Source organism: Phalacrocorax carbo, chromosome 11, assembly GCF_963921805.1.
Source record: "Phalacrocorax carbo chromosome 11, bPhaCar2.1, whole genome shotgun sequence".
NCBI lineage: Eukaryota > Metazoa > Chordata > Aves > Suliformes > Phalacrocoracidae > Phalacrocorax > Phalacrocorax carbo.
Window position 1 is genome coordinate 695,808 of NC_087523.1, and position 20,135 is coordinate 715,942.

Genomic DNA, 20,135 nt, shown 5'->3' on the forward strand with positions numbered 1-20,135 from the left:
GTAATTTAACATTAAAAGCAGGAGTCTTGTGTGTACAGCCCTGGGAGCTCCGATATTATCGTGTTCCTTTTCTTTTGAGGTCTTTGCTGTCATTGTGATTGCTTGCTTTTACATATAGTCTTAATTTAGAGCCATTGACAGATCATTCTGCAAAACAATGGTGCTTAAAAGCATATATGCATATAGAAGTGCGATTTTTTTGACTACTTGTTATTAATATTGACCTAATTAAGACAATGTTATTGATAGGAGTTTGGATTTGGTCCTTTTCAGGTTATAACATTCTGATCGCTGTTTCCCTGAAGCTGGTGATTTTATTAAACACAATTTTCATGCCTTTATTTGGTTAGAAAATCTTTATATCCTTGTGGTTGTTTATCAGTCTCAGCCTAGAGAATCATCTGTTCAATCAATTTCTTACCATCAACTATATTTGCAGTTATGCCTGTAATTAAAGCGGGCACCTAACCAGCTTAAGGTCTAAATGCTACTTGCTATCCTACTTGATAAGGCTGAGTAAAAGCAGAGATTTCAAGAGATTTTGGGACCTGATTTCACATACTTCTCCCTTGTAGCTCTGTATTCCTCCATCAGAAATTTTCCGTGAGCTGCAACTCCAATCTGCAGCCACCGGGATGGGGAGAAGCAGGAAAAGCTTGTGTGGGTTACAGTGTTCACATACTTCTTGGTTCAAAAAAGGAAGAGAAAAGAACATGTTAAATTCAAATTAATGAAACTCCTTCCTGGGGAACATGGCTGGCTGGACAGGAGGGCAGAAGCCTAAACTGACTCAGACTAGGTCATAAGGGAACCTACCCCTAGCAGGGTACATACCAACGAGGAAGCTAAAACTCAAACTGTTTGACCAAAAAATGTGTGTATATATACGTATATATGTATATATGTATTTATATATTATAGCTTCAAAACAGCACTCTTGTTTTAAGAGGCAGCAAAGCATTCTGAGCATGGACTGTGTGAGGTGGCATCATACAGTCCAGGACAGACAGATCAAAAGAGGTTTTTCTCATACTCTGGAAAGCTCTGTGTTAGCAAGCAAACAGCAGTACGAGATAAAAACGGGTGGCTAGGCTAGCACGGCCGGCGCGGGGAGGACCAGTCTGGAACCGTATGAAAAATGATTACAAAAGAAGCATGCGTGGGGCACTTCTCAGTTTCTCATGCTGCGCTTGCCATGCCTGGATGTGTTCTGTATATTCTCAGCACGTGGAAGTCCAGGAGAAGCAACCTTTCCCACATACAGGACACTAAAACCAAGAAGTAAAAGCAGCAGCCGTGCGTATTGATGCTGGGGGAGAAAGGAAACTTGCATCATAGTGAGGCAACTGTAGTCACAGGTAACAGTCGTGCATCGAGCTGCACCGTAGCCCCAGGCGGCTGCACGCTGAGGGTCAGCGACCGCTGCCAGGCGGCCGGCTGCGCCGCGCAGCCCGTGTGCTGCAGGTGTACCTGCCTGCAGGCTCGTGCTCACGCGGGGATGTCCCTGCGGCCCCCCGCGCCGCTGCCGCCTCCCTCTCCTCATCTCCAAGCACAGCAGCACGTTTTCATATAAACTTCCTTTTTCTTGGCGGTGGAAATGATGAATACTGTTGTTTACTTCTGGGAAAATCTACAAAAACTGTGAAGCCCACAGTGCCGGTTAACCTCGGCACGGCCCCGCACAGCGTGCCGTGCCTGGATCAGAGGTCTGCCTGATGCTAGGGCTATCTGTGATGGTCCCTGTTTCCTTCTCACGTCACCTCCAGTAAACGTTGTTTTAATCAACACCTTACGGGGCTGAGGGCCTTTCTTACTGGAGCCTACGAAGAACACTTGCACCGGTGGCTTCACCTCGCGTAGCTGGCGGAGCCCAGTGAGAAATGGCTTTTCGGGAGAGGGCGGGTGCGCGGCTGGCCCCACACGCAGGCGCAGGGGCACCTGTGCAGTCTCTGGGCCAAGTGACCGCCCCCCAAGTCGGCAAACTGGGTGTCCCACCCCAGCTGAAATATGAACTTGTCTCCAAAAGGAAAAGTAAAGGGTGGTAAAAAACAAAAAATCCAAACAAAACCCAGCAGAATTTACATCGTAGTTGGTTGTTATTGGCACACTTTCCAGAGCGCTAGCAAATTTTGACCAAGCAGAGCGTTACAAAAGACTGAGATACGGGAAGAGCTGGTGTGGGTGCCCCAGCAACGAGAAGCAATGACGAAAGAGCAGAGAGCTGCACCCGAGTGGCCACGGTCACAGCAGGGGGCACAAGGCTGAGGCTGGGATTCTGCAATGCGGGACCACAAGCTATGAACAAGCAACAGGGAGCCTGGACAACCTTATACACTGCCTCTGTGTGAGATTACACCCAGGGAGAGTTGCAGAACATGGTTGAAACTCAGTTGCAAAAATAGAGGAGAAACTAGGGCAATGGCTCTGGAATAGAACTGTTGGTTTCAGTAATGTGTTTTCTTTTTTAAACAAATGCATAAATAAATAAATAAATCAGAATAGAAGTAATGTTAAAGGAAGAAGGCATAGATAAGTATTAGAAGATACTCAGACCTGTCTGATAACCAACCTTAACACCTGTAGTCTAGTGAATCTAAGTTAACCCTGTACAGTACGTGAACTTCAGCTGCTCACACCTTCCTAAAGAGGAAAGAGAAGATGGTAAGTGTCTGTGCATAAATACACCAACTGCTGATCTAAGCTACAATGTAAAGTTTATCCATTTGTTATAGAGAGGATAGGGGGAGATGGAGAAATGGGGGCAGCAGGGGGAGAAAGGTGAGTGAGTATACTGGGTGCTCCTATGGAAGAAAATACTCCAGCTCTGGGAACAGAGATAACTACTAACGAACAGCTTTTGTTAACCTTTTCCGCAACAGGTAACAGAGGAACTTGGGATCCCCAAAACTTCTGGACTCTTACCAACTTAATGACGTTTCATCCTCCAGGACTTTTGCACAGAGCCGCAGATGATCAGAGGGGCCAGATGGTTCCTACGCCTTGGCAATGCAGCTCAGGGCAACCAGAGTTTCCCATTGCTTTGTCCTAATTGTTTTTGCCCTGTCTTTCATCTTACTCTCCCTTTCACTTCCCATGGATTCACTTCAGTTGATTTCTGTTTAAATAGACTTCTTATTCAGAGGATCCCTCTGCTCCTCTGAGTAACATAGGAGGGCTCAAGGATACTTGCTCCTTTGAGGCAGCAGCATTTGCTTTGCTGAGCTTAGGGCACGGTGGTGTTCGTTACCACAGCACCTGTTTGAAGAGCAGCTTCCTGGAGTTGCCATTTTACAGCCCACAATCCATCACGACTTTCGGTCGTCCACTGGGGAGCTTTCCAGCACAAGTCCGCTTCTCACTAGCACCCAACATAGTATTTTGAGCTTTCACATCACCACCTATGAAAAAAACCCAGTATCAGTCCACTCACTGCTTAAATGTGAAGGCTGGCTCCCAGCAAGCTACCTGCATCTAGGCAGCGAGTAAATGCCCAAAGCCAGCCTGGCCCAGCACTGTCAGTAACGCCCTGTTCTCTCAAGCTTTGATTCCACAGTATATTGAATATGGGTTAAGATAGGGCTGACAGCTCTGAAAACAGGTGCCAGGCTAGCCCTAGCACTGCAGTTATTTTTGATCCAGCAGCAGCTGCCCCCAGAGAGCATTAAAGCTCCCCTTTCTCGAAAACTCAGTAAACAGGTTCGGGAAGTATTGGCACACACAGGAACACGCACAAAAACAACGTACAAGAAACACGGAAATGGTTTCACAGTTCTTGAGTTTAATTGTTTCAGCATGTGGGTTTTCCTTGCTTTTCAGCCTTCCCATTGCCATCGTTCTTAGGAAACCTGCATGAACACAGACTCTTCCTAGACCAGTACATAAACCAGACACAGATGCACAAGTTTATTTGCAGTTTTCTTAAGCCTTGGTTTCTTAACTTAAGAGAGAGTGTATTAAAAAACTATTATGCAATCAGATCAAGTATCTGACAGTGAGACGCACTGAGATCAGAGGACTCCACGATGGAAGAACATGACAGGAATCCCTTACAGGAACTACACTTCGGCCTAGCCTGTTCAGGAAGTCAGAGTTACAGAAGATCAGCCTCCCAGAGAACTTTGTTGTCTCCACTATGCTGTCAAACCAGCACAGAAGAAAAGTCTGTTTCTTACTGTTTCACTCTTGACAAAATTGAGGCCTTTGGGAAGAAATGGAAAAAACAAAAGTGGAACCCAAGACAGATATTCACTCATTTCCCCCTCTCCCTTTAGCTCACAAAAACTTGAGACTCTTCAGCCCATGTCTCACAAAAGAAGCAAAAAAAAAAAAAAAAAAGAGACTAGAAAGGGCTAGCATAAGATGTACTTGACGAAAGGCAATTCAAAAGATACAAAGACGAAGGGTCATGAGGTAAAGAACAGTTACAGAAGCATGGGAATGAAACGACACTGTGAAGGCTTTACACATACACACACACTCAGTAGCAAGATCCTCCTCTGCAACTCAAAAGATTTGACAATGAAGCACAAACCCAATTAAGCAAGGCTAGCATAATGTGCGTTATCTAGTAGGCTTTAGAATATCAGATTAACTTGGATTCTTGAATATAAAAGATCTCAAAACTTGCTCAGAAACTTTGGAGAGAACAAACCCTGTAGGTAGCCTGGATTCCTAAAACTTGAATAAAATTTTCAAGTAATTGTGCTGGTAGGAAATATCACGTGATATTATACAACGGGTTTTCTACCCGCTTCCAGGCCTCTTCTAGTCCCAACGGTTTTGTATCACTACAGCAGGCTCCAGGTTTGTGTGGGCTAGTGGTAGACTGTTAGAAACTTGGTATCAGCGAAGGAGAGCTGGCAATCCCACTGACACCAGGAGCTGCTGTCCACCTTACAGTTGCTCAAAGAAGTTAGGAAAACAGTGTAGAAAGGAATTTTGGGGAAAGGTTTTTTGATTAACCAGACACTAGTTTTGTAATTTGCTGTCAAAGGACTCAAATGCATCTAGTTAGTTCAGCTTTAAGATTCCACAAGCAGAAAATGGAGGAAGAAGTCCAGTGTTCATAAAGGGTCAGGTAGACGAGTAGCTGCTGCAAGCAGAAGAGGAATCTTAATGTCACGTCCTGCATCAATGCAAGTTACCCCATGACTCCTTTCTGCCTTCTCTACCCCCCCCCGCCCCTATTTTAAGGGCAGCTGCTGGACTTTGCTAGACATGAATCAGTTCTACTCAAAATTTCTGAGGACACACAACCTGTGAGCTAGGTGCAAGTTACCCTAGGAGAACTGCCATGCAATGTGCATGAGAAACCAGCATTACGCAGGGTGGCAAGCACTTCCTACCACAACACCTACAAACTGTGGCAATGGATGTGTGTTAGCATGTTAAAAAGTAATATTCCACAGTTAAAATGCAATTTTCCATAGGAAAAAACGTTCCCTGTACCTAGGAGCAAATCTAGGAGTACGAAAGTGACCTAAGCAGATGCAAACAATTGTAGCCACAAACTATCAAAACAGATCTCAAATTAAAAACAAAATTAAAAAAACCCCCAACAATCTTAATTCCAAACAGTAAACAAGCCACCTATTAAAATGGGCTCTTAGAAAGAGTAAAATCTACGTTTAAAATATTACACACCACGTTACTATCCAGCTAATAAAAAAAAAACCAAAACCAAACCAAAACCCACCAATAAAAATAACCCAGCCAAACTTTACAAACACATTTCCTTTGCAATAAGGATATCAGATAAAAAGTTATGGAACATGCTGTGGTACGTTTACAGGGAGGTTGTTCTTCCCCTCTGCCCAGTGCCTTTACTCCCACCAGCTCTTCTTCTGAGCTTGTGCTCAGTTTTTCCAGATGCACTCTTTGCTTGTAGAAAGAGAACTTCCTTTTGTCCATGGAGAACACGGCACCCAGGAAGCAGGTGAGGAGAGAGGTCAAACTTCTTGCTGTCCATTTCACATCACTGAGCCAGTTGCAGATGTTACGTGAGTTCAAGAAGTTTCTATCTCAGAGGCCTCTTCTATGAAGTTAGCAACAGGACTGAGGAGCAAGAGCGGAAACAGTTTATACTCTCCACTCCCATCTTCCGAGAGGAGCGGTGGGTCGCCCATTCCCAGTGCGTCCAGAGGCTCAGTCTGGCTCGTTGGAGTTGTTAGCGGCAAGACAGTTTCACTATCTGGTGGAGGATGAAGAGCAGGTTTCTCCTCCAAGGGGGGCAGCAGGTCTTTCGGATCCTCTGTCTTCCCTGCAGCTTCGCTTGAGGGTAGTTCTTCAAATAATGAAAGCAGAGGATTGGCCCTGTACTGTATCAGCTGCATATCTGAGGGGAAACAAAGGGTTTAAACTCCAGGCTCCTCTGTCACCTAAGCAAAGGCTCTTATTCAAGACAAGGAAAACTGGAGAGGCTGCTTCAAAACTTGGTTCACTAAAGAAAACCATACAGCTGAGCTGTGACAGACCACATCCAAGCTGCAAGAGGGGAGCTAAGGCTGCCGTGTCTGTTCACATCAGTATCTGAAGCATGCTTCAAGCCCCTCATACATACAGCATGCAATGGCAGCACTGACGTAGTAAAATGAGTAGCACTGCATTTGTGGGGGTCGTAGCCCATTAGGAGATACTTCCACAATGACATTTGCACTTCTGTTCCCTATTGTGACACTCTGTCATGTGTAAGAAAAAGGAAATCATTAACACCAATGTGGGGCATAGGATGGGGCCTCTTAGGACTGAGGCACAGCTTCGTAAGATCAGTGAAACATTCCAGTCTTCACAAAAATTTTAAGCCCAGACCAAAGGAGGAGATAAACAAAAATTCCATTTCAACACACAGTTTTGGCAGAGCTTGGAGCTGTCACAGCTCTCAGTGTTCCTTCCTGCCCACCTTTGCTTCCTGCTGTGTCTCCCTCACTCGCTCCCGGATCTTCAGTGGTCTCTGTCAAGTCTGCAATCTGAAGCAAAACAGACGGAGCATAAGACAGAATGCTTAACAACAACAAAACCCGTCTTCACTGACTGGTTAACAAAATTAAAGGAGAAAGGAGGAGAGAAGAGAAATGAAACAGTTGACCAATAAGCCCCTTGTTGCACTCGAGGGCCAGCAAAGAGGAGTTCTCAAAAGAAGGCAGGGTGAAATACAGACAAACCTAACTTACCAAAGCCAAGCAAGCTTCTGACCGGCACATATTTATTTCACCTTCCAAACCATTTATTATAATGTCTTGTTGGAATAAAACTTTTAAACATGATTTCATCAATACAATTAAATTTTGCAAGCACTGCTTCAACACAGCTGCATTTTACCACAGTTGTGGTCTAAGCTCTTACGACTGGAGAGTCCTAGCTTCAATATTATTTCAGGACTACAAAATAAATGACACTTGCAAGGTTTTTTTTTTCATTTTAACATGCATAAATTTTAGGAACTGGACCAAGAGAAGTAAATTTGCACTGAACTTTTATACGACCTCTGAGAAAATTCCACAAAGCCACGTTCAGAATAAATGCAGTATATTACATTATATTTTTCATTTCATGCTTTTCCTTCAGTCTTCAGACAGACTGAAGACACACAGTCTCATCTGAACTACAACCCCAGACCTAGTCATTACTTGGCTAAAAGACATCACAGGAATCCCTGATGCTACGAGAAACAAGCCAAGAAACTGTTCTCACACACTTAGACTAAAAAAGAGACAAGATTGTCTACCCTCCTCATTCTAAACAGAGGGTCTAGAAGTATTAGATAGAAAGAACATGTTATTCAAAGCAAAGTGACAGTTTAAATCAGCCCAGTGAGTGTATTACTGCAGCTAGGAACATAAGACTTGAAATTACCTTGAGAACCCTCTTAAATTCACATATGCCAACAGTGATAACTGAAAACATTAAGTCAGCAGGACTAGATAAAATAGCAGTTTCATCCTCTGCTATCAATCAAGTCCCCACCCTCAAACTGCATCAGTCAAAATGTAGCTCTGAACACCATATTAACCCTCCCCACCATAGAAGCAACTTACGCTTACATTTTCCATACCAGGGGAAGTTTCCATCAAGCTTATATCCAGGGCTGGCAGCTCTGGATTAAATGTCTGAAAATAAAAACAGTCCATGTGTCATATAATAAGGTTCTTAGAACAAAACGTGAGAGAGCTCCTGGAAGGAGAGCAGGATCCAGCACAGCACACCACCCTCTGAAGCACAGCGAAGGCGGCTCCTCCACAGGCCTACAGCAATTTACTTTCAACCTGTGGCAGAAACTGGGGTCACAGGAGAAAAGGACACCATGTTTCCCAGTGGTTTAGGGTATATGGCTAAGTTTCATCCCATACCACAATGCATAATGGAACACACAATCAGGATGTCATGATAAGTTGCGAAGGAGAAAAATGTCCTATTTCTTCATTTTTTTCCCCTTGAGTTACGTATAACAGAAATACTACATGAACTGAAAAAGGTTCTCAACTTACCTTGTATATCCTTAGGCTCCTAGAATGACTATGTATCATTCTATCCACAACTACTTGCTTCTCAGGATTTCCCCCCCTCTTGCCCATTACAAGATGGAATAAACCAGTAAAATTTCATAATGCACCCTAATCAATATTTTTCAGAAATCAGAAAGAGTCAAAAGACACTCACATCACTGAAAGCTTCAGAACCAAAGTTATACTGCTTCCCAGATAACATTGCTTGAAGCTCTTCAAGGCTGGCATCAATGCAATTAAGAAAATCCTGAATTTCTTCTCTAAAAAGACAAAATGATATAGTAGTGTACAGGCAGCAGTCAGGTCCTTCTTTTGCACCACGAGGCAGCAGAAACTCTTAGCAACGATGAGCTGACCTCTCAGTTATTACAGCTGTGGGGCAAGATGGGAGCCAGCCTAGGTTGCTCACCATCCAGAATAGCTTCTTGCCTAATGAATGAAACGGCATTCCTGCATCACTTTTCAGGGTCCAGCTCTTTGAAGGACAGGTACAGGGAAGACTACCTGAGCGGCAAGTATAATAACAGCTATCACATCAAAAAGCAGTTCCTCCTTCCACACCTACTTCCTCCTTCATTTTCATATCTCCTGAATGTTCTCAGATCCCAGCCCATATACCAATACCTGTTTAAACTAAGGTCTGATGGCTGTCACCTGGGGACGATATATAAGCAGCAAAGGGCGGGAAATAATCTGGATCTGAAGAAACACTACCTATTTTGAAACACCAGATTGTTGCCAAATTGTGCGCTTTTCCAAGGACACTGGGCAGGACACGGGACAGGGAATGAAGCGGAAAGGAAGCAGCAACACGGTGCCAGTCCTGCACTTCTCGCTGTGCTGCAAGCTACCTCCTGTGCTGGAATACTCAGCTACAAGCAACACCCAGTTCCAAGGCATTGCCCCGCATTTTGCAGTGCCAATGAGGTAAGGTCTTACAGGGCCTTCAGACTACACTGAGTGCTGACATGCATCATCTCAGCACTTCCTACCTGAAGTTAACCGCAGAGGAAGAGCTGCCAGGACAACGAACTAAAGCTAGTTCCTTGATCCAGCTCACCCTGCAGACACACGAATGACTGCACCGATAAAGCTCAAGGGCCAGTGCAAGCCAGGAACCGCTTACGTGGCAGTGCCACTGAGTGTGAGACCACAGCCCACATGATTTTGGTCCTAGGGGAGAGTCTGGTCTGACAAGACAGGAGGGAAGCGAACCTTTGCAAAAAAAGAGGGGCAAAGAAAGGAAGCAACAGCGAAACAACATCAGGCTAGCACGGACACAAATCCGCATCCAGTTCTCAGAAACAAGCAACACATGGTGCCCTCCTGAAATCGTCACCCTCCATCTGCTGTTCGGCAGTGCCAGTAGTTGGCGGTACATGGGCTGATGCGAGAGTGACCTCGCTGACCCTCAGACTGACAGACACATCAGAAGTCGGGCACACTCATTACTAGAGATGGGACTCATGAACTCGCCCTGCTTTTAGTGTACGATGCTAACACTTGTCTTTTTCAAGACCTACTAACAAAGGGGCAGAAATTTAAGTGAATTAACTTTCTAAATGTCATTGATGGACTATGTTCTGCTAAACACATCCTCTAAAACTTTGACAAGTTCCCCCAAGATGACGACAGCGTAAGTTTCCAGAAACGAGTTAATACCTTTCCAGTAAAGGATCATTTTGGTTTCCAGAGCTGTTCTCGTTCAAGATGGAGTCAATCACTGACACGGGGTCTTCTGGAGCATTAGGTTGTGCAGAATGGAGTTCCACAGCAACATTTCCTATTTCACTGGATTTGCTGACATCGTTTATAAGAACTGGTGGGACAGGTTCTGCACGACTTAACTCATTTGGCTGCAATACTTGACAAATAGGTAAGCTGGGATCCAGAGCTGCCTGTGTCTCTCTAAAATATGACCCAATGAGAAAAAACACACAGAAGAATTCACCAAATGTATTACTGCTCATTTCAAGTTTAGTATCTCAAATCTTAACAACTAATAATGTCAAGATAGTCAAGGGTTCAAACAACCGACTGGTCTTTAGAAAAAGAAGGAAAGTGCCTTCCTAAAGGCAGATGAGAATCTCTTACTACAGCTTATACAGACAGCACGTATCAGAGCAAACCACCCCATTTTGCCAGTGTATGGAAATTAGGCAGGAGGGAAACGCCTAACATTGCGTCTCTGGAAAGAAAAGATCCCACACTGGTCCATATTTCACTCTGGGTGTTAACAATTAAATGGGTTTTCACAAGAATCTGATGCCACAGAAAAGAATGCCTTCCCTTCAGTTATGCTTAGCATAATGCTAGTGAGAGCAGTACTGAAACTAGAGATAAAACTATATGTCTTGGTTTCTTTATTAGTAACCTTTATACATTTTGGATTGTTTGTTAGTAACCTATATATTCATTCAGGTCCCTGTTCAGTCAAAAAGTTAAGTATGTGCTTATTTGTTGATTAGACAGAAAAGGCTCAACAAACCAAACCTGGAGTGCCAAGCGGCTTGATAAGCCCTCAGGCACTCCTGAAGAGACAGGAGCTCTTAAAAAACTTTTGAGGACCACGACCAATGCTGTGTGCTGTAAAAGAGGCAGCCTAGAAACAGGCCTGTCGTGCACAAATAGAGTAAAAACCCGGAGAGGCTGTTTCCCAGAATTCATACGGATCACTCACGCTAACGTAACTACCCAATGAACAACCTAAGCATAAATACCTCCACATTCTTTAAACATACCTGGCTCTGCCACTTGTGTGTGCCACAGCAAGGAGACCATCGGTGGCGTTTTCTAGGGTATCAGTGATATCTCGAATGACAAGACCTGTACCATTTCCATCCTCAACATCCGCATTATGTTCCGAAAAAGCCACCTGCAGGGTACAGCAAACAGAGTCAGTAAACCAAAAGGTCTGACTTTTTCTGATGTTGAAGCTCCATTCTTCTTGCAGCTTCTCTTCCCTGTTCAGATTTCATCTTTCACTAGTTGTACTAATCTGCATGATTTTACAGACAGAGCAATGCTTTAAAGCGGCCCATTTCAAAATGGAGTGCATCTGATTATAAGATTAGGGTATTAATAGTTATAAGGAAGACTTTGAGATCCCTGTATATCATCCTGTCCAACCCATTGTCTCTCTCTCTGGGAAGACTTACTGCTTGGCCACTCTCCACCGGTATGCGAACATACTGACGACTGTATTTGGAAGGTGAAGCACCTGCAGCATCTGTTAGAGACCTGAGACAAAATACGGCTTTAGTATATAGTTCCACAGTAAAAATCCGTAGTGGTGCCAAATACGTACAGCAATGGCAAGAACCACCATTCTTCTACTTCTAAGACAACTGGCTTTTGGAAATGTTTTTTAGTAAGCGTACGGCAGACAGGCTGCATTCTAAACACGCTTTTTGCTTTGAATAAGTCAGTCACATTTGCACACTTTGAAGGAGTTACCATTTCTGATAACTGTGCCCTTCAAAATTCAAATTGTATAGTATATTCTCTTCCTACCCATTTGTTTTAGTGCTAAAGCAGAGGAAATCTTTATTTCATGCTTTATTCAACTTCCATCAGCTTTCTCAAGTCTGAATACACAAGTGATAAAAATATTCTTCGTACACTTTATATATCTTCCTTCTAGAAGCTGATTTATCCCTGTAATTGACATCTGACACTGGTTTGTGACCTATCCAGTAATTACCTTTTTCTTTTGACCCCAACAATATAATTCCCTCGCATCAAACTTAGTATAAATTGAAGAATCTAAAAAGGAAAAACAAACAAAAAAACAAAAACAAGTGGTCAGCATAGCAATCCTAACAGCAAATTACTAATTCAGACTTTCCTACAAAATTATGTAGTTATGTGATTGAAATTAATAGGTAAATTAAAATTCCATTTCTGTTCATGCCTTAAAAACAAAATGATAGTTACAAATGGCATTGAAAAGTTAGACCCCTTGGACACTTTTTTCTTTTTAAATGTAGCATAACACCACAAGTCATTAGAAGATTCCAGACCATAAGCAGCTGAGGGATAAACCAGAGAAAATTCGTTCCAGTGCAGAAGCTCCTATAGTTTCCTTGGGTTCCAAGTTGACTTCTTGAGTGGTCTAAGTCTGTCTTGGTCCAACATCTTTCACAGACTCCATTCCATGTGCCTGCAATCTCTTGTCTTAGGCTCCTGCTACCATGCACTGCCTCCAGCCCCATGTTTACCCCAGGTCAGCTTGGTTTACTGATTTCTCTCCAAATAAGATTCACTGATATTTCAAACACAGTGAAATCCTTTTTACTATGACTTTTCCTTAGTATTTTGCTTGTGGTTCTTTGCTGTGCTACTTCTGGGACGCTCAGGAACTGTGAACATTTTCTTTATGCTGTATTAATATAGCCTGTTCAGCTCTGTGTCATTTGTCATTCTACATAAGCAAAGAATGCCATCAGAGAGGCATCACAGAGGCAGGAATAAGGATGGTAGCACTGAAGATGCTGCAATGGTACCTTAGACAGCAGCTTCTGTTGTTGACTGTGCTTCTGCCTTAGAACTGCCACTTCCTTCCACAGGGCCTTATTTTCTCTGCAATGCAGAATAAATTAGAAGACAGAGGATGAACAGAGTTTACTTTATATGCTTTAGTTTTACAGCTTTCAAACTTTCACAGTACCTTGCAGGACCAAGGGCAACATTCCTTCTGAGGATAACTAACAATCAGTTAATCGGATCCACTATCATGAACTATGGGTTAAATTAACTCAATCTTCCATCAGGCAGGACCAAGCACTCACTAATAAGGACATTCTCATCCTCTGCTGCTCCACTAATAATCATGATCTGAGGTGTTCCTTCAAAGCCTCAAAGCCTTAGAATAAAGACACGGTGTTTGGAAACAGGCTGAGTGTAACACAGCCCACCTCAGAACAGTTGCAACGTTTGTGTTTGAGGGTTTGGTTTCTTTTTTTAAAGGAACAGAGGAAGTGGAGTGAAGGTATCTCCTGAACTTTGGTCAATACCTGCTTGCGTACCAATGATCTGAATGAATTACCAGTGCCTACACAAAAACTATCCGAGGGAACAGAGATGAGGATGTGCAAAGTCCACTTTCAATTAGAAAGAAAAACCAAAGACTAATTCTCCCTCACTGCATCTAACGCTGCTTTGTGTTTAGAAAGGGAAATGCTTTGATCGCCCTAAAAAACTACTAGAAGTGATGGCAACCAGAATGAAACCTCAACATAGTCAAACTCCCAGTCTTAATCTCTGGTCTGTAACTGAATTATAAAACCAAACAAGATTCAGAATGTCCTGTGGAGTGGAATGGGAATTCTTAGCAAAAAAAGGTATAGCTTCAGCTGTTCCCCGTTCAGATGAAGCCCACATTTAGAGTCAAACTCCATTAGATATAAGCAACATTCAATGTATAAGTGCCTCTGAAACAGATGGAGTCTACCTCTTCATGTTAGCCAGTCTGACATCCATGTTGTTCTGCTGCTCTCTCATTTCCTGGACTTCTGAGAGTACTTTGTGCAAATCCTCCGTACAGACCTTGAGATCCTCCGTTCTTACTGCAGATACCTAGAACAGGACCAGGTTGCACATGCTTTACTACAAACAGTGCCTTGCACACTGCTTTCTACAGTTAGTCTGTAGAAGAACAGGTACAAACTCCATTAAAAGATTAGGTAACACTATAATTCTTATGTGTCACAAAACACTGCAATTGCTGTAGATGATGGTCCTTAGGACAGTCTACTCTGAAAAAAACAAGATATCAATGAAAACATGAGATTAGCACTTTGTATGTGCAGGCAGTAGATTCATCACTAATTCATGAAAAAACCTACCACTGATTGAAAAGAGCCTTCCCTATGGTGTTGTCTCTGACAGGTCTGGTGACAGCTTGCCCTCTAGTGCCAAGGAAGAAGACACCAACCAAAACCAAAACAGAATCTGTAGTAGAATAAGACAATCGTATTGTATTCCTTTTAGGTGTGGGTAAATCTGCCAGCACAGGAGTAATAAATTTCCACCAAGTTGCTGGTGGCGGATGTGGGAACAGGGGAGGGAGGGAAGGTGTCTAATTAGATGCATCTTACTTGATTTGAAAATGTGTCCCACACCACCTGAATTGCAGACTCCCATATTGGTGCTTCCTCTATTACCACTCTGCTCAGTGACATTCCAAAATTATGGAGACTTGTCTCCAGAAAGTCAGAGTCCAAACTGCTCTTCTGCCCATAGCAGAATCCATGACTGCTCTTCAAACGATGGTGGAAGAGTCACCAGACAGCAAAAAGCTCGCTCTCTCCTCCCCATATTCAAAATTCTCCAGTTCCTTCAGCAACTCTCTGTGTGGTGGTGGCATCGATGGCTGACATACAATTCAGTATTTTGAAAAAGATGGGTCTGGTGCACCACACGTCTGAATGACATGTCCAGGTTTTGTGGGCATAATTTTAAAGATTGCTTAGCCAAATACTGATGATAACTGAACCAAATGGAGTTGCACACGATAACCACCAGATGTCCCCTCCAACCTACAGCATGCTATGATTTTTCTTATTATTCTACTAAATTCCAAGAGGGAGGTGAAAGCATCTGGGATTGGCCTGCTGAAGTGCTAGATAACTCCCATGCAGGTTGGCTCAGAGAACCCTTTTTTCCAAAGGAGAATGGGATGGTCAGAAATGGACCTGCAGTGTTATAAAATAACATCCCATCACTTCTTGATGAAACAGAACCTAACTGTTATGTAACCAGTCCACAGAAATAACTAACTACTTTCTTAACACAATCCAGTGTCACAGAGGATGGACCGAAGGGCCTGGCAGTTCTCCTCTCTGTCTGCGTTTCCAGGTGCTTCGCTATTCGTTGTGGGTAATACCTTATGCTAAGGCACACGAGCTATATCCCAAATGCAATCCATGGCCGTCTGACTTCTCCTCAGCACACCACCTCTCCACGGGGAAGACACCCAAAAGATGTCGAGAGCAGGTGGGAAGTCCAAATGCAGTCAGCCTGCCTCTAAAAAAAGGGCCAAACAGAAACATTCTGCCCAAGTGCAAGGAACTGCTCTCTTCAAAGTCTTTAACTCGACAGTAAGGCTGTCAGGACTGAAGCACACCAGCAGAGCTAACACTAAAAAGGAGTAGATAAAGGAAGTCCTGCATTCAAACTTGCATTCCTGTTAGAGGCTTGAAATCCAGTTTATAGCAAGTACGGAAATATGACTCCATTCCAGACAGTATGAAATCAAGAAAAAACCAACGGACATTTTGCGAACAATCCCTAACGTTTCCTGTGCAACAAAGAATACGTTTCACCAACCTATTCAGTAGTTTCATATGAATGTCCTTGGCACTAACTAGAGCTTTTGTCTTTCCATCTAGAATACTCCACCCAGAGCAATGCTCCTGGGATACGTGGTGCCATACATAATGTCATCAGCTGACTGCCCCAGAATACCAGAAAGCGAGGTGTGCAAGCCAAGACAAGTTAGCGATGACAGCACCTGGGAAGAGCACAAGCCTGAGTCAGAGAAGCAACCGTACAACTATATTTAATCAATTGCGATTCTGAACAGAGACAGCTCAGTGAAGAATCAATCAAAACACAATTGTGGCTCTCAAGCCTGCCCCGTACTTCTATTGACTTGGGCAATGTAGCTACCACATTACGACATTCTAAAGAAAAGATTCTGCTGTTCAAACGTCAACATGATGTATCATGATACTCTCTTTCTCTGGCAGCCAGGATATTATGGGCTGTAATGTGCCAACAGAGGATAAATATCTGTGCAGAAACAGGTCAGAGGAGGCCTGAATGTACAAAACAAAACTGGAAAGCGCTAATAAAGATGTAGCCTACTGGCAACACAGTTTTGGAGGAACAACGTCAGTTATGCGAGCTCACCCAAATGAGCTCATTACTGATGCCCTTGCTAATTTTCATTGAGCACCAAATGGGAATGTATTTTCTTTCACTTCTTTCATTTTGTGATTCCTTCCAACTCTGCTGTGCTGGCAGAATTGAAGACCATGGTAAGCTGTAATCATGTATATGAACCCCCTGTGGGAAAACGGCTCTAGTTTGACAGCTAGGAAGACCGTGGTCCTACTCCAGTGCATTGCTAAACAACAGCAGGGTGTGTTCTGCCCAAGAGCTGGCCCGAGGAGGCCAAGCCAAGCATTAGCCTGGCATTCAGGAGGGAGTTGCAAAGGCTTGCATCATGATGCACTGCCTTTGTTCCCATGGAATTTGTTGGCTGAGGACCCTAGACTGGTCTTGATAAGCTCCTTTTCATAACAAAGTGAAGTAAACACTTGCTTAGACTGTACCTTGCGCTTGATGTTTTCCAGTAAGTGTGCCTTCCCTTGCTTGAAGAAGGGGTGCTGGAACTCAATGACTGAGCTTTTCTCTGCCGTAACCATACCATTCTCCAGAGCAATCACCTTCCTGAAACCATCTGTGAAGAGGTATTAACAAGGTCATTTCTTTCACAGTACAAAGCTGACTGTTACAACACACAGCTAAAGAAACCCCCGAGGCTACTGAAATACCTACAGCACTACAGTTGCTGGGAGCAGAAACTAGGAAAAACAGCCAAAGTAGCTTTTCTTTGGTGCTCAATGACTTGACTGCTCCAGTCTTTGCAGCTAGAGAACATGTCCACAATACCATCAAATGACCTTGCAGGCTGTACCAACAGCATGCACGGCAGAGACCAGCTAGGGTCTGCAAGTCAGGCAGTGATGTCCAAATCATCACAGAAATTAGGTAGAAATTAGATTATGGGTTTTTTTAGGGTATCTTGAATAAAATCTTGTCCCAGTGGAAGCAGCAGAACGGTGAACCTTCCCTCTCGTGCCTATAATCCCAGACAACTACATATCAAAACAAATGCTGTCACGTACCACCGGGGTCTACAGAACAAAGTAAGGAAGAGAAATTAGTTCCCAGCCTTCGCAAACACGTGCACGCAGCGTACTTTCTCCATACCAGACTGCCTGCATGAAATAAGACATTGCCAGCTCTATTTCCGTCGCTGCTTCAAGTACCACAGGGCAGATGCGAAATACAGTTGACAGACCAATCCGTACCTCTCCTCATTTGAGTTTTTAACACAGTTAATGCACTCCAATTTCACTGCACCTCAACAGTGCTACCGTTAGAAAACCTTACTGGAAGGTAGGGTAGGTCCAGCAGGAAAAGGAGGCTGCCATCGCATTTCATGTCTTTGTAGGAAAATCTGCATTTTAGCATTTACCCTTCCTACAAGGCAACTGACAATTGTTTGCTTGCACTACCCTTTGACACTCAAGCGAGTCTCAACACTTGACACAAACAGCAGCACCCACCCTGTGTCAAGAGGCCAAGCGTACGCTTTCTGTCTCACGTCTGGCAAAACCTAAACAGGGATCAGCTAGAGAGACCAGGCAAACCTACCGAGCAAGGACAGAGAGTTCCTCCCCTTTCTAAATAAGGTGGCCACCTTCTGTGCAGTTTGTACCTTCACTCAGCCCATAAGCCATCTGCTGCAAGACAGCTATTTCTGCCGTGTGTTGCAGCCCCACACATTGTACCGTCTCTCTGAAATACCACCCCACTCCAGCTTCTTTGCCTGTACAAGCTGCACAGGTGTTATATCGTGGATGCCACATGATGCTCACAAGTCAGGCACAGAAAACATCATGAGAAACTTAGTCCAGCTTGATCCATCAGCGTGACTAATCTTCTTTCAACACAGCAATGCAGGCAACAGCATGATCTAGGCAGTTTTATTCCCATGGTAGATGCACGGGTGTAGATATGCCTGTGCTCCCCTAGGTACACACAAGTTTGCTGTTACTGTTGCCGTTCACCCTACCACTGGAGCCCAGCGAACTCTACCCAAGCTTCAGGTACCAGCATGTAAAGCGGTATTTTTACAGTCGTTGCTCAAAAGGACTCAGAGCTGGAACACAGACAACAAAGACTAAGCCAAGCTCTACTGTTATTCTTTTCTTTTGCAAAGCAAACTCAAGACCAGAATTCACGTTTTCAGGGATGAAAGACCTGTCAAGTCAATCAGTTTGTTTAAAGAAATCCAAGTCGATGCCAAATAGCAACAAATTTGGCAGAAAGAGTACACAAGAACAGCTGATGCTTACACATGTTAAGCTGTCGTATGAAGCTGGAGATATTGTTGTGCTTGAAGTACTTGGGGAGTAACTCCTTGGCAAACCTCTGCTCATCCAGAATGCAGAAGTTCTCACCATTCTAGGAAATAAGCAGAAGGAACAGTTAGAGAACAAGCACAATTCTTCTAAGGCGTTGCTCATAAGCGAAGCCATAAATCAACAGGGAGAATCCCTACGGCAGGGAAGGGCAAACGCCTCAGCAGAGGGAATTGCCTGCGCGAGCATGGTGAGCCCTTGGGACCGAACTGAAACGACGGTCACACAGCACACTTCTACGGAACGGGGGATTTTTTTTTTCAAGTCCTGAAGTCTTGGTCTTAACCCAAAGAAAGATCATTCTAAAAACCCCGCCGCCTGCTGCTCCCTTCGTCCACAGGAGACACAAATACCGCTCCAGCGCCACAGAAACTGTGCTACTAGAGGGCTTTTATCGCCTTTGACCAGAGCCCACCAGCTGCTGATGAGATTCTTCCCTTGTACGTGCTATGTCACCACTAAATATAACCAAGGAATGTCGCAGAGTTACTAAAAGCTCGGACGTCACAACCCTGCGGTGAAAACGCGTAACTGTGACAGAAGATGAAGTTTCCACTTCATCAGATTCTCAGGTTCAAACTTCCCGGAACCCGGCGGGTCTCCGAGCCCTGTTCGTGCAGCCCACAGAGAGAACAAAAACACCACGTTTCTTTTCGTCTTTGCCTTTGCAAAGGCCAAACCTCTGAAAAAAAGTGGAGGAAACCCTACGGCTGTAACGAGGGCAGGGGACAACACCGCGCGCCGTGTTTGCGCCAGATGTCTCGCGGGCCTGTTCGCGACGCCCCGGTGCCGGGGGCACGCGCCACCAGCACGGCCACGTGCCAGGGCTGGGGAAGCGACAAACCGGGAGCCGATCGCTTCCCGGGGCGCGGGGCCGCCGCGCCCCCCGGGGCCGGGATGCCCCCCCCCCCCCCCCACGCGCTGCCGCCCCGCCCCGCCGCGCCACGCCTGCTCACGGCCAGGGCGCGGGCACCCCTGCGGCGGGGAACGGGGGACCCCCGCCGCCCCGCCGCGGCAGACCGGGGTCCTCCCCAGACGCCGCCGCCCCGCGTCCCGCCGCCCCTCCCCCGCAGCCGGCCCCGATCCCCCGCCCCGCGGGCGGCGGTGCCAGGGCCGGGCCGGGCCGGGGCCCGGCGGCCGCCCTCACCCTGCTCCAGCAGATTACGTCGTCGCTGTGCGGGTCCTCCACCAGCGCCCAGAGCTTGGCCAGGAAGCCGGGCACCGGGGCGGCGCCGGCGGCGGCGGCGGGGGGGGGCAGCGCCGGCCCTTCCCGCATCCTCGGGCCGGGCCGCGCGCTCGTGCAACGGGCCGGGGAGGGCGGAGCGGCCAACGGCGGCCGTGACGCCGCGCGGGGCGGGGCGTTGCCTCAGGCCCGGGGAGCCCGCTCATTGGTGCGTGCCTCCTGGCCCCGCCCCTC

The 20,135-nt window shown here is 45.3% G+C and overlaps 1 protein-coding gene across 2 annotated transcripts; it reads right to left on the minus strand.

The window, feature by feature from the left end:
• Positions 1–3,758: 3,758 nt before the first annotated feature.
• LOC104046767 (heat shock factor protein 3-like) lies at positions 3,759–20,058 on the minus strand. 2 transcript variants are annotated; one of them, XM_064462766.1, is made up of 13 exons: positions 19,866–20,058; positions 18,653–18,761; positions 16,841–16,968; positions 13,954–14,078; positions 13,007–13,082; positions 12,205–12,266; positions 11,660–11,741; positions 11,243–11,376; positions 10,164–10,409; positions 8,656–8,761; positions 8,040–8,105; positions 6,899–6,965; positions 3,759–6,334 (listed from the first exon to the last, which is right to left on the minus strand). In XM_064462766.1, the coding sequence occupies exons 1-13, from the start codon at positions 19,992–19,994 to the stop codon at positions 6,006–6,008; spliced, it is 1,659 nt and encodes a 552-aa protein (XP_064318836.1). In that variant the 5' UTR covers positions 19,995–20,058; the 3' UTR covers positions 3,759–6,005. The 2 variants fall into 2 exon arrangements, with proteins under 2 accessions (XP_064318836.1, XP_064318835.1); XM_064462765.1 differs by having other exon boundaries at positions 8,034–8,105.
• Positions 20,059–20,135: the final 77 nt, after the last annotated feature.

What these genes read in the sequence shown, in the direction of transcription:
- LOC104046767 (XM_064462765.1), bottom strand. Translation starts at nt 19,994, where the DNA reads ATGCGGGAAGGGCCGGCGCTGCCCCCCCCCGCCGCCGCCGCCGGCGCC. An exon ending in ACGTAATCTGCTGGAGCAGG is followed by an intron (nt 18,762 to 19,865) that starts GTGAGGGCGGCC and finishes CTTATTTCCTAG; the next exon opens with AATGGTGAGAACTTCTGCAT. An exon ending in CATACGACAGCTTAACATGT is followed by an intron (nt 16,969 to 18,652) that starts GTAAGCATCAGC and finishes ACCTCTTCACAG; the next exon opens with ATGGTTTCAGGAAGGTGATT.